Here is a 12,774-nt window from a genome sequence, read left to right as displayed (position 1 = left end):
GCCCTCTCCTCATCTGCCCGACCCCTGTCAATAGTTTCCCCTCTGCCTTCCACAGGCTCAGCCCTTGCTCCAGGAGGTGCTGCAGAATCCCAAAGGAGACCATTAAACGCTGTGATGGGACACCAGGCACCATGTGAGGCTCAGAAACGTGGTGCTGCATCAGGAAATGGCCTCCCAGAGGCCTGAACAAGTCAAGGGCCCCCATGCAAAAGGAATGGGCTGAAACTCTTCCATGTCTACCAGTGCAGCTGAGCCGGGTCCCATTAGGGCTTCCTATTAGGGCAAGTTCCACCAGGTGAGAGATATGAACTCCCCCCTCCCCCCAACTCCCCGGCCATTTGCACATCCCCAAACAAATTCTGTGACCCAGATCTTGCCCTTCCCGGTCAGCAACACAAGCCGACACTGTCTAAGAACACACATTTGTCCCACGATCAGGCCCAAGCCTCTCCCACCAGTCAACCAAAACAGAGTCCCCAATCCTGCTCTCAACCCTCATTTCAAATGCTTTCCACTGAGGATCCAAAATAAACTAGCCGATTTTAACAGCTCCCAGTCCCAGAATGCATACTACATGCTGGGTCTATCACCAACATGCTCTTGATTACTTGTCCCGCCACACCTCCAGCCAGACCCTTGACCTTCCTCAGACCCTTCAGAGTAGTCAGGGGGCTGAATTCTGCGGCTGGTGCAGGGAGAGCAACACTTCAGAGTCCAGAGTTTGGTACTTACAGAGACCTCTGGGGACTTCCCAGACCCTGGGATAGAGCAGACCCATGAGCCCTCCTTGCAGGGAGTGAAGGGGTCTGGCTCATTCACCCCCAGAGGCTGGGAAGAGGCACTTCTGCTGCCTTCTGAGCAGTCCCCAGGCTGGGCTGCAGAGCTTCCCCAGGGTGTGCCTCAGCTAAGGACAGTCCTCAGGAAAGGAGGCCTGAGAGATGTTTCCTCTCCACTGTTGGACTGAACAAAGGTGGCACATGGCACTTTGGGAGAACATTCCACAAATTTACTGGCTACAGACAGGGGTGGTGGTGAAGGAACCATCCTAAACAGAGTAAACACAGAAGTTACTGTACAGAAAGGTACATGAAGAACACACACTGACTCTCCCCCATCCCTCCCCTCTACCCACAAACACCACACAGAGCAACATCAGAAAAGCAAAGACAAAAGAAAGGGAAACAATCAGCCAACTGAATAAAGCAAAGAACTCCCCCATGACGTTTCTAAAGAAAGTTACTGGCTGAGGAAAAGTTGTATTTTGCTTGCTTCCCTTTTTATAAAGTGCGCATTTGGAATTCCTGATGGAAAAATACTCAGTAGATGAAGCAGCCAGGTCAACTGGGGCCAATTATCCCACTCACTCTGCCTCTGGTTCTTCAATACTGAATGCCAGCTAGTGCCCTCTCTCAAGGGACTTCATATCTCACCGTCATTTCCGCTGCTCACAGATGCGTAAACAGTGCAACACATCAGGGTAATCCAATTTAGCTGGAGAGCTCCTAGCAGCCTGTGCCTGGCCTGAGGACCTAGTGCCAGCCGAGGCAAGCCTGCTTAGGGTAGCCAGATAAAACTGGGACATACTTACACTAAAAATTTATTTGTTGTTTATCTGAAATTCAAATTTTAATTGGTATCCTGGATTTTCATTTGCTAAATCTGGCCTGGATGAAGGGCCATACCTGGAGGCCACACAGCCCTGGAAGTCCCCAAAATGTCTGTCCAGGCTGGCTCTGCTGGGGCTGCCAAAGGGCTGCAGAATGTCTGTTTCGGCAACTAGAAGCCCCCTCTGGATTCACTGACTTCCTACTTCCTGCTCAAAGAACAGAAGCCACAGCCTGTGGCAAACTTTTTCCCTTTTCTCATCCTCAAGACACAGATTTTCAAGGACCCCAAAGGCAGACGCAATGCTGAGGATCGAGTACACCAATGCAGTGCTGGATTTCTGCCAGTCTCCCCACCCCACCCCACCCCTACCTTTTTAAAGCTCTGGCCTTTATCGTTGTTAACAGTAAAGCAAAATTTCACCCCCTTCCCCTCAAGGTTTCCCTGCTGATTACAGCTCTGCAAGTTTCCTTCTTTGAAGGATCAGCTCTGACTGTTTTATCTGACCCAGGAGATAATCCTCTGCTCCCCCTTTCAGACTGAACACCTACTAAGGGCCCCCAAGCTGAAAGAGAGTCTGTATCAGGCACCGTGGAGCTGGTACAGAGGCTGTGAGGAGGCGGGTTGGCACAGGGAGGCCAGAGGACAGAATCACTGCACAGGCTATATACTCAGGAGAGGGCAGGAGAATCGTATGTGTCAAAAACCAAGGTTAGAACAGAAAATGTTCCTCCTTCCCTGTGTTAGCAACTTACAACCACAAGTACTTCCAATTAGGTGATCCTGGCAAAAAGAAGAATAGAAGAGAAAGCTTATTTTCTTAGCCTTCTTAACAGCTCTGGGTTGGGAACAATGCTTGATTTATCTTGAATACCCCCAGCTCCCTAGCATGGCTCCGCTCGTGACAGGTGCTTTGTTATCTGCTGAACTGAACTTCACTGACACACAACATATGGGCCCTGCTTAGCCAGGCCCTGGACCATAGCGTAAGTCACAACAGGCTAACAAGGCTAGGGGAAGCCCAGATCACTGGAAATTTTCAAAACATTTTAGCTAGTGGTTGTAAGCTTTCTCTACTGACTTTTTCAGTTGGAAACAAGTGGCAGAAAGACATTAATTTCCCTCCCCTCCCTGCCCTGTGAGGTCTACTATAATATGAAACTAACAGAAGATGGCTGAAGGTGAGTGACTTCTGAATTCTGCCTAGAAGAATGAAGAATGGGGGACATTCAGGACCCCCGAAACAACTTATTTCTGCCCTAAGTTCTACACAGTTCCTCTTCCTCAAGTCACTGACTTCTTCCTGGTATTCTTGAAATGCTAGAGCATTTCTCTAATACAAAATGAGCACCTTGAATGATAACATAAAATGCACATTTCCATTGGGCAACACCTCCCAGTTGGCTGGACACAGTGTTCAATCTATCTCTGTGGATGACTGAGCCGAAGCAAGAGTCCATAGCCAGTGCGGGGCCTGTTGGTACTTTGCCAGGCCTGGGGCAATGTGCCAGTCGAGGGTTTTATTCTCTAACTCAGCATTCAGTGTGCTTGAATCACTTCCTGAGCAGCATGAGAGAAATCTGGCAAGTGATGTGAACTACCTATCAGGCTAGACAAAGGTTCTGATGCCTAAGGAGAAACAAGTATTGTGGAGATACAGTCTAAATCAGTAGGACATTGGCAAATGTGCACATAATATTGCTAAATTTAGAATCAAGGGTTTTGGCCAGGAGAGTTTATTCAAATAAAGCAGGCAGGGGTAAGATCCCAAAGAGCAAAGAACAGTCCTTATTTTTTCTTTTTTTAATCAGCAAATGCTGAACACTGTGGGAGGAATTCTATAGTTTGGTGCTAAAAGTAATTTAAACCCTAGGACTGAAAAGATGTCTCAAAAAAAACACAACAGTGGATGTCAAGATTGTCATTAAAAGTCTTTAGACTGTAAGTTCTTGGAGGGCAGGAATGGGTTTACATTCTGGCCCCAGTGTGAACGGGTACTTCCTGCTCTTTGAGGAGACCATCCAGATTTGCTCTAAGGGCGCTCACCAGTTCTACATCGGTCTTCCCTTTGAAGTTGGGCAGCCAGAGTTGTTTTATTTAAACAAACAAACAAACAAACAAAGGAATCAAATCCTTGAAATGAAATCTTGAGGCCTCTGAAAAGCATCCAGATCAAGTCAGTACTTCATTTGAGTTTCTTGTGAGCCACTCTGAGGCAGTCACTGACCCTGTCAGTCTCTTAAGTGCCCCTGATTTCATCAGAAAGACTGGAATCTTGTCCCCAGAAGACAAAAGACTCCTAGTGCCACTTTCTCTCCCTTTCCCTGGGTAAAGGGTGGATATGTGAACCAATGTCTAGGGAAAGGATTTAGTCCCCTGAATGGGTGAGCTGAGGACGACTTTTTAAGCCAACAACCTGTCACAAGGTCAAGAAGTCTGGGCACAAACGGTAACCATGGGTACATGGGAACCTGTTGATGTCATGGCCTTGGAAACTCAGCCTCAGTCTCTGCAGACCCAGCAGGCTGTGCTTTACCACAGAAATCAGCTTGTAGGATAAGTCCTGGGATTTGCTCCATGAGGTCTGGCCCTTCTGGTATGAACCTAGTTATCTTATTTCCCCTACAAATGTCTCACTTTGAGCATCCTCAACTGTCAACCACTGACCACTTTCCTCTTAACTCTACACTGCTCCCTGACCAGGGCAGTTAAAGGTCTGGTTGCTTTTCTATCCCTTCTGATTTTATGTCTCATCTATTGGCCAAAGTGGGGAGGACCTTATCCACTTCCCCAGGGCCCGTGCGCACTTTTACTTTGTGCAGGCGGAACTACACGATCCCACAAGGAAAGGCAAATCCACAGTTACTCCTCGTGGGCCAGGGAGAAAATATATATTTATATAACTTGAGATTTCTCTCATTTGTTCTATTTCTATTTGCCGGTAAGATCTATTAAAAAACAAAACACTGAGTTACGCTTTATGAAAAGTCCACAGAGGACTCTTTTTACAGCACTATTGAAACAAATGATTTGTTTAAAAATACATAAGTAGGGCACAACTCGCTGAATCAAGTCCCCTGCAGGGCTCATCTTCTGAGACTTTAGTAAAGCTCAATGGAAGGTGAGCGCTCCAGGGGAACAGAAGGGACTAGAGGATGATGGGCCAAACACAGCCCTGCTGACCCTTGGCGATATCCTTGATGAAATATGGAAGCCAAGTGATGAACAGCAGATGATCCCATTACCTATAAATGAGCAATTTCTCTTTAAAAGGGATCCTCCAAGGAAAGGTAACAATTATTTTAACAACTGGAGGACAGCAAGGGTAACCATACCTTGTGAACAAGGGGATTTCTCTCCAGGGGCAAAAAGCACCTTTGGAGACATTTTGGGGATCTTAACATCCTCCTGGGAAAGAGTCAGCCTCAGGAGCAGTCCACAAAACTGGCAGAGCGGACCCCTGTCTGGTTTCTTGGGGCCCCAGTTGGCCCATTCTGGAACAAACACTCATTCTCATTTCCTCTCCAGAGTTAGTCCAGGGCTTTGGGACTGGTGCTGGGAGAAACAGAGCCAACAACAGGAATGAACACCACTCAGGGACTGAATGTCCACAGTGCTGATGTCACAGGGTGTCAGATGCTCAGAATGTAGCCCATGAGCCTGCCCAGCCAATAAGTGTGACAAATGGGGCAGAGGACTTCCAAGCAAAGGAGGCGACCATCAGAAAAAAGAAGAGGGGTTTCAAAATGCTTTCAAAGAGGCTTTCATAGCATGAGCAGTCGACTCTAAGTGGGGCAGCAGTGATGTTCAACCCTCCCTCAAGCTATCTTTTTCCATGCATATCTGTAACCCTAGTAGGATTTCAACTGAAAAGCAAACTATTTAATCCTGGGTTTAGAGTAGAGGAGTTGGGGAGGTTTCGACCACCTGGAACCAAGATACACCTCAGAGAAGAGGGAGGACACAGAGAGCTCCATGCTTCACAAACAAATCTCAACAAACCTAAGGCTGAAGTTGGCTTCCACATTCAAATAATATGAAAAATGAATCATGACCCTGCTTTGGAATTCTATCTAAATAATAGTAACTCCCAATGGCTTCATTTCCTTGCTCTTTTTGCATGAATTTTTAATCACTTAAGGTCAATTTTAACCAAATCACAAATGCCTATATAGTCTATCAATCTTTGGCCCAAGAACTAGTGAAGGCATTTCTACCCAGTACACAAATGAAAATCTAAACAAAATTTTCAAAGGAAAAAAAAAAAACAATAAAAATAAAAGGATGTTTAAAAGAAATACAAATCAAAGGAATTTATTGGTGTTGACAAAAATACATAATACAAAAAAACAAAACAAAACTAAACACAACAGAAAAAAAACCAGAACCGCACCCTCCACCCACCCAGTGGCCCATGCGCCTGCTGTACTGACAGCGTGCAGTCCTACAAACTGCCCAACACACTGCACTTAATTCATGAGGACCTCCATCTGCACCAGCCTTGCATTGGTGTCTCCAGATGTCCGGTAGGGTATCATCCCAGCAAAAGTAATCAGGGCTCGGGCTTGACTTCGGAGTTGCTGACAGAAAGGGGAGGAAGAGAAGAAGAAAGGTTAACTTTCAAATCAGGGCAATGTACCCAGAATGATCACCAGCTCTTCCATTCTTTCCCCTCAGTGTCAGGGACTGAGGGGAAAGAATGAGTGGGTCACAGTCTTACCCTCCAATTTCATATTCCTCCAGCAGGGCACAGAGCTAGCAAAGCTTGTCCATGGAGACCCCAGTTCCACAGGGCATCAAGTCTTTCTACTGAGCAAAAGGCCAAGAAAGCAGCCTTGCCTTGACATGTCCGACTAGCTCCTGACACAGCCCCGTGCTTCAGAACTGCCTGCCCCTCTTTTTGGATCTTTCTCTCTCCTATCTGGCTTTTCCCATCTGTTCCATGGAATCTGAGTTTCTAGGACCCCCACAAAGCACCTGCAACACCAGAGGCAATGGCTGGGACCAGGTACAGTCCTTTTCCAGCTCTTTTCCCCTGCTCTTCCTTTCACCTTCCTTTTATTCCTTCTGTTTCTCCCTTCTTGACGTAAGTGCTTGGCCCTCTATTCCCAGGCAATAATAATTATGGAATTCCTGGATTGTTCAGAGGGAAAAAGAAGGCCCTAAGAATTAAAATCCAGATATTTCCAATAACAGAACAAAAGACAATTTGCACTCTGATTTCCAGGTTTAGATAAATTAATGAAAAAGGAACAGAGAAACTTAGGGGAACAGCTTCAGATCATCACGGCAAGAGAGATATATTTGGGGCTTGGGGTCTCAGGTTGCCCTATTTTGCGGTGTGTTGGATGCTTGTACCAGCAAGAAAAGAAACTGTACCTGGAATAGAGAGTCTACAAATACTTCCTCTGGACCAGTAACAAGAACTTTTAAGGAAAATTTGACGGTCATGTACTAAGCTTACTTAATACTTAAGGAACTTCCAAGAAGAAAATTGAAAGGCAAATGCTTTTCACCTGATATTTGAAATAAATCAGCAAGTATTAAGTCCCTATTAATGTCCAAATCAAAAGAAATCTTTACTTTGTGATGAAAGTATGCATTCGATTTTCTTTAAAAGTGCATCAAAATGCATGGGCTCTTGTGTCTGACTTGAAGTTACCTTAAATGAGCTCTAGGGATGTTCAGGCAAAGGGATCCATCCCCTTATTTGAGCAGGACTCCTCTTTAAACCATGCAATCACTTCTAGGGCAAGTGGTTTTTCACCTATGACTTTCCTCGACCCTACCCATCCTGCCTTTCAGAAAAGGAAAGAAAAAGGAAAGTGGTGTGCAAGAAGACAGGAGAATGGCTTTACTCATGATATGTAAAAGCTAAATACCTAAAAAAAAAAAAGAGAGAGACAGAGAGATTAAAACATGCACAGAAGGTGCAGCTCAGCTGGTTTTCAGACAGCTCCCTTCAGATGTGGGGAACAGGCTGGCCAGGCCACCATCATCCCTCTCTGCAGGCAAGCCCAATCCTGACTATGCAGCACAGAGCACCAGGAGACGCCCACTATTTCAATGACTTGTAGTCACAAACATCACAGCATGGGTTTCTTTCATTATAAAAACAGACACCTGCCGAGGCCTACGCATGGTGAGCCCATTTATTTTTTCTGCCGTGTAGGCTCTTGCTTGCCCCTGGGGCACACGTGGACAGGCCTACCACTCAGGGAATACTCCCGAGCACTGCTACTCACATTCCTAAAAGTGGAATTTTTCACCCTCATTCACTAAGCAGAAGTTTTGTCAATGACAGAGCCTATGGGAGGTCATGGTGGGGAGAGCCAACAGGTATCCTCGGAGGTGGAACACAGGATGTTAAGGCTCTAGTTTCTTGGCTGCCAAAATCAGGTTTTGATGTTATACACAATCCTGAGAGCCTTGTCAAAATTAAGTGGAAAAGTTAAGGGAAAGGCTATTTAAAAACAGCATCTGACTATCCTTCTCCTGCTTTAATCAGGTCAAATACTTTCATACTTTTGTTAAATCAACTGGGCAACACAGGCCATGTGAGTCCCAGGACCTATCTACCTGGACTCTGTGAGGCCCATGCACTGTGGAGGTCCATGGCGGCAGAAACAGGACTAACCCAGGTGTCAGAAAGACCCACCCTCTGACATGGCTCCTTCACCTACCACCTGAGGGCCCTCAAAAGCAATTGTTTCCTGTTTCCAGGCTTCAGTTTTCTCAGCTGTAAAATAGGGATAACAATACCTGCCCTGGTTACTTCTGGAGGGAAACCGTGAGGTTCAGATGAGAGTAGAAACAAGGGTCTGCATGAAATTAATGTGTCAATCAGAAGGAAAGGATGGCTTTGATGAAAGTCCTCAATGATAAGCTGAAACTCACAAAATAACCTTGTATTTTTAAATGAGCAAGAAATTCTCATGGAATCAAAAGAGCCTTCTGTTTGACTTTTTTTTTTTTCTTTTAAATGGTGACATTCACAGATCCTGCACCTCTTTTTCTTTAGCTTGAGAAGAGCAGCAATCCCATTAATGTTCAAATCTGGGAGCCTCATGACAAAAGATTTACCCAGTTGCCGGTTTAAGGAAAAGAACTCTTTCCAGTCATGTAGACTCATGCGAGCGCAAGGGACAGCAAACCAGAAAGGTGGTTCTCAGCAAGGTTTCTCAAGAGCACCGGGATCTTACAGAGTCGCGATCCTCGATGACTCGCTGGGGCCTGGATGCTGAGGATGGACTCGTCCCCTTGAGTCTCTTAAACTGTGTGAACAAGATGTTCATGGTGGCGAGAAGCACTTCTGAGAGGTTGTGTCTGATCTACACAGAGAGAAACACATGGAGTAAGGAAAAAGAACCAAGTCCCTGGGGTCACCAACAGGCAGAGGGAGGATGGGCATGGTCACATCACATCCCGACAGAGAGCCACACAGTCACCACAAAGGAGCCAGTGGCGCTGAAGTGTCAAGGGTGAGGGTGACAGCAAATGCCAGGCAATGCTGCTCGGTGAGGGGGTGGGGTGGGGGTGGGGTTCACTCTTCCTGCTCTCTTCTTTATGCCATTTCTCGTGTGTGAGGGCAGTAAGCCAAAAGCATGCTGACCACATATAGGTTTGGACTGGCCAGCAGAGTAATTACCAAAATAATTGAGATTTGAATGTCAGAAGGGGAGGATGCACACGCTTCCCTATAGTCCCTGTCACATTAGACTGTTTCCATTGGACTTCATGGCCTGAGTTTGCAAACTCTGGCAGGGTCTTTGTGGAATGTCTACCGGGGCAGGTCCTGGCCCACTACGTCAGCCCAAGATGCAATGAATGATGTAGCCAGGGGAAGACAAAAAGCAACAAAGGAACAGCGACTAAGAATAGAATCAGGTATAGCAGGGAGGATCAATGAGGGGCAAGATCTCTAATCTATATGTACTACCATAAACTGTCCCTCCACAAATGCAAAACCTGGCCCTACTTCTTACTCTAAAATAGAAACATGTTTTTTCATAAAAGACATTTGTTTAACAAGTAACCATTTTAAACTGAAACACCATTAGTGACATTCCAGAACCAGGCGACTGGCCTGAGTGTTGGCAGTTCTAGAGAAAAAGTCTTATCCGGGCTGCACATAGGAATGATCAGGGGAGGCCTGGGCCACAGCTCAGATTAGGGAAACTAGAATTTCTGGGTGAGGACTGGGCAGAAGGATTTTTTAACATTCTCCTTTGAGTCTGGTGTGCAGCCCAATTGAGCAGTCCTGGGCTAGACGTGGCTGGCCACGTGCCAGTAGCTCTCCGGACAGTGGCTCTAGGACTCGTGGGATGGTTAGTCCACAGTGGCTCACTTATTTCTTTAGACAAAACAGTTCAGGGAGGGGATGGATTGCAGTGAATCATGATGTGTGTTTCATACATCCTATGGAACTACTTAAAGATAGGCGATGAGCACTAAAATATCTTCCAGAAAAAGTGGATATTAAAGAACAAAAACAGACCTCACAGGGTCAACCAGAAATCTGTTTCTCCTAAGAAAATATCTCCTCACCAAAGCAACTATACTTTCTGAATCAGGACATCTGTTAGGGATACAAGCACTCAGAGAAATACCAGCCCATGAGATACAAAATTAGACCAGACATGGGAAACCCACTCTGTATGATTATAGTAACTGGAACTCGTGAAGTTACTAGCTACATTAAAATCAAAAGCTTTCGACAAAAGTGGGGAAAAAGAATTCTGTAACTCAGAAAGAAGAAAAGGACTCACTTCATCACTGAAATTTCTGAAGGCAGCCACTCTCTCTTCCACACTTTCCTGATTCAGGGGCACCAGCTTCAAACGATCGATTATCTGTTTAAAAGAAAAACCAAAACACCACCAATCCCAGATGACACAAAACATAACAATCGCTCCCCTTCCATAAACATACAGCCACTGTCTAAGATGTTCTTAAAGGGTTCCTTAACAGAAAGTGCTACTGTCCCCAACATGCACGAAGGCTTGATTCCAACTTGCTGGCTAACCTAATTCTTATCCTCATTTTTTGAAGCAATTTTAAAATTCAGAGATCTAAAATATCTTTGAGAAACCTCTCTGTTTTCAGATTAAAGGGGAAAGGAATAGAAAAAAGAAAGGAAAACAAACAAACAGAAATGCCTTTTAAGTACCCAGGATCATATTTGTTCTTCCTCATTTAACAGGCACATTGGCAACATATCCTTTGTTTTAAATTATTTCTGTGAAGTATTTTGAATTTTCAAGGGCATACATTAACATACACTTCAAATACCCCTCCTGAAACTTACAACAAAGGCTCTGTCAATATGACCACTGTGATACTCATCAAAAAAGGTAATCAAGTCCAATAGAAGATAGAATGTGGAGTCCACAAATTTATTTGCACTTATCCCCTGAGCCCTGTACCTGAAAGACAAAAAAAGGGGTGGGGTGGGGGGTGGGAGCATATTATGAATTTTCATTCAGTCCATAACTACAGAGTCTGAAAAGCATCAAAACTTCTTGGTCTCTCTGGGTGAGGGGAATTAAAAGGTGGAAAATAGTGCTTATTTTGAAATATCTAAGAGTTTGATGGTGGACTCGGTATGAATCCACCTACAAATATCTTGCACAAAGCATAGTTCTGCAGCCTTAGCCACCACTTCAGCATCCACATCTCCAGGGAAGAAAGGAGGTCCTGATGGGCACAAAAAGCCCAGCAGCCACCCATGGGGATTGTTTGCTAAATGCAGATATCTCTTTTGCCAGAGTGTTCTTTTGTGCTACCCCAGGAAAACAACCCAACCCAGAGTTTTCTCTGAACAGAGTGCAAAAAGTGACATACTTTGTTTCAGAAGTTAAACTGGTTAACTCAGTTAATGATGAAAATTCTTCTTCTTTTTCACCGGGGAGTAGAGTGGCACTGGACATGCCAACTTTAAGAATTCCCCTACCCATTCATCATCAGCTTTGTTCTAAAATGCCTTTGCAATGGCTGATAAAAGTACATCTGACATAACAGTATAGAGATGAACATAATGCATAGAATTAAACCTAAGATGCATGATTAAAATGTTGAGACAATCTTTCATATCTACCTTTTCAGCAAAAATTTTACAGATCTCCCAGTACTAAGTGTTGGTTATGACATGAGAAATGGGGACTCTCATGCACAAAATTTTACAGATCTCCCAGTACTAAGTGTTGGTTATGACATGAGAAATGGGGACTCTCATACACTGCTGGCAGGACAGTAAATTAGTAGCGCCACTATGGAAAACTGTTTGATGTTACCACATGAGGCGGAACATTTGTACCCTGCTCTGCCCCGCCCCATCATAAGTCCACTACTGGAGCAACTCTGTGTGTAAAGAAACAGAGGAGGATGTTCACCAGAGCACTGCTAGTGAAAACCAAAGGTCCATCAGTGCTGAACCAGATGACAAAATTAGGGAATATTCAGATGATGGAACAATATACAGCAGTTAAAAATAAAATCATATGTATCAACATAGCTAGACCTCAAAAATAGTACTGAGAGAAAAGAACACATGGCAGAATGTTACACTCAGTAATGACACCATTATGTAAATTTAAAGCACACACACAAATTATTACACATTGATTATGGACACATACATATGCAGTAAAAGCATAAGAAGCATAAGAACCTGTTCTTGAATACATAACATGGCCATGCTTGAGGCTGTCAGGGTTGAGGTGGGGGTAGGGAGGCAGAGAGGGAAAAGAATAAGACTCAGGAACACTGTTATTTATCAACACAGGTCAAACCCCATCATAGGAAAGTCTATTGCAAGGAAGATTCCACTATAAGGGAAATATTTCGGAGCCCCAGCTAATGAACCAATTCTTTGGATCAATAAAATTCTAGCATCATTAAATGATTTGAACAACCTATGAAGTTTTATGTAATAGGGTTTGTTCTGTATTCATACCAAGAGTACCCAAGTGCTGGGCAGGCCCTCAAGAACCCAAGAAAGGATGTTTTGACACAGGAAGCAGAGAGGAGATAAAAGAAATGGTAGTGAGCATCTAGCCCTACACTTCCATTTTACAGATGAGAAAACAAAGCCCTTAAGAGGGTTAAGGGATGCATATACTAGGTCACACAGCCAGGTCACTTATGAAAACACAGGTAACAGGCCTGTGT

The 12,774-nt window shown here is 44.7% G+C and overlaps 1 protein-coding gene across 3 annotated transcripts in view; it reads right to left on the bottom strand.

The window, feature by feature from the left end:
• Positions 1 to 5,920: 5,920 nt before the first annotated feature.
• Positions 5,921 to 12,774, bottom strand: part of NUP93 (nucleoporin 93) — a 116,003-nt gene continuing 109,149 nt past the window's right edge. For all 3 annotated transcript variants that reach the window (XM_037815828.1, XM_037815829.1, XM_037815830.1), the window contains 4 exons: positions 10,913 to 11,030; positions 10,374 to 10,457; positions 8,808 to 8,936; positions 5,921 to 6,185 (listed from right to left, as the gene is read on the bottom strand). In XM_037815828.1, the coding sequence (XP_037671756.1) occupies positions 6,075 to 6,185; positions 8,808 to 8,936; positions 10,374 to 10,457; positions 10,913 to 11,030 (442 nt within the window). In that variant the 3' untranslated portion in view covers positions 5,921 to 6,074. The remainder of the gene's footprint in view (positions 6,186 to 8,807; positions 8,937 to 10,373; positions 10,458 to 10,912; positions 11,031 to 12,774) is intronic.

This window comes from Choloepus didactylus, chromosome 22 (assembly GCF_015220235.1).
Source record: "Choloepus didactylus isolate mChoDid1 chromosome 22, mChoDid1.pri, whole genome shotgun sequence".
Taxonomy (NCBI): domain Eukaryota; kingdom Metazoa; phylum Chordata; class Mammalia; order Pilosa; family Megalonychidae; genus Choloepus; species Choloepus didactylus.
Note: the sequence above shows the minus strand (reverse complement) of the source record. Positions and strands in the feature narration are given on the sequence as shown.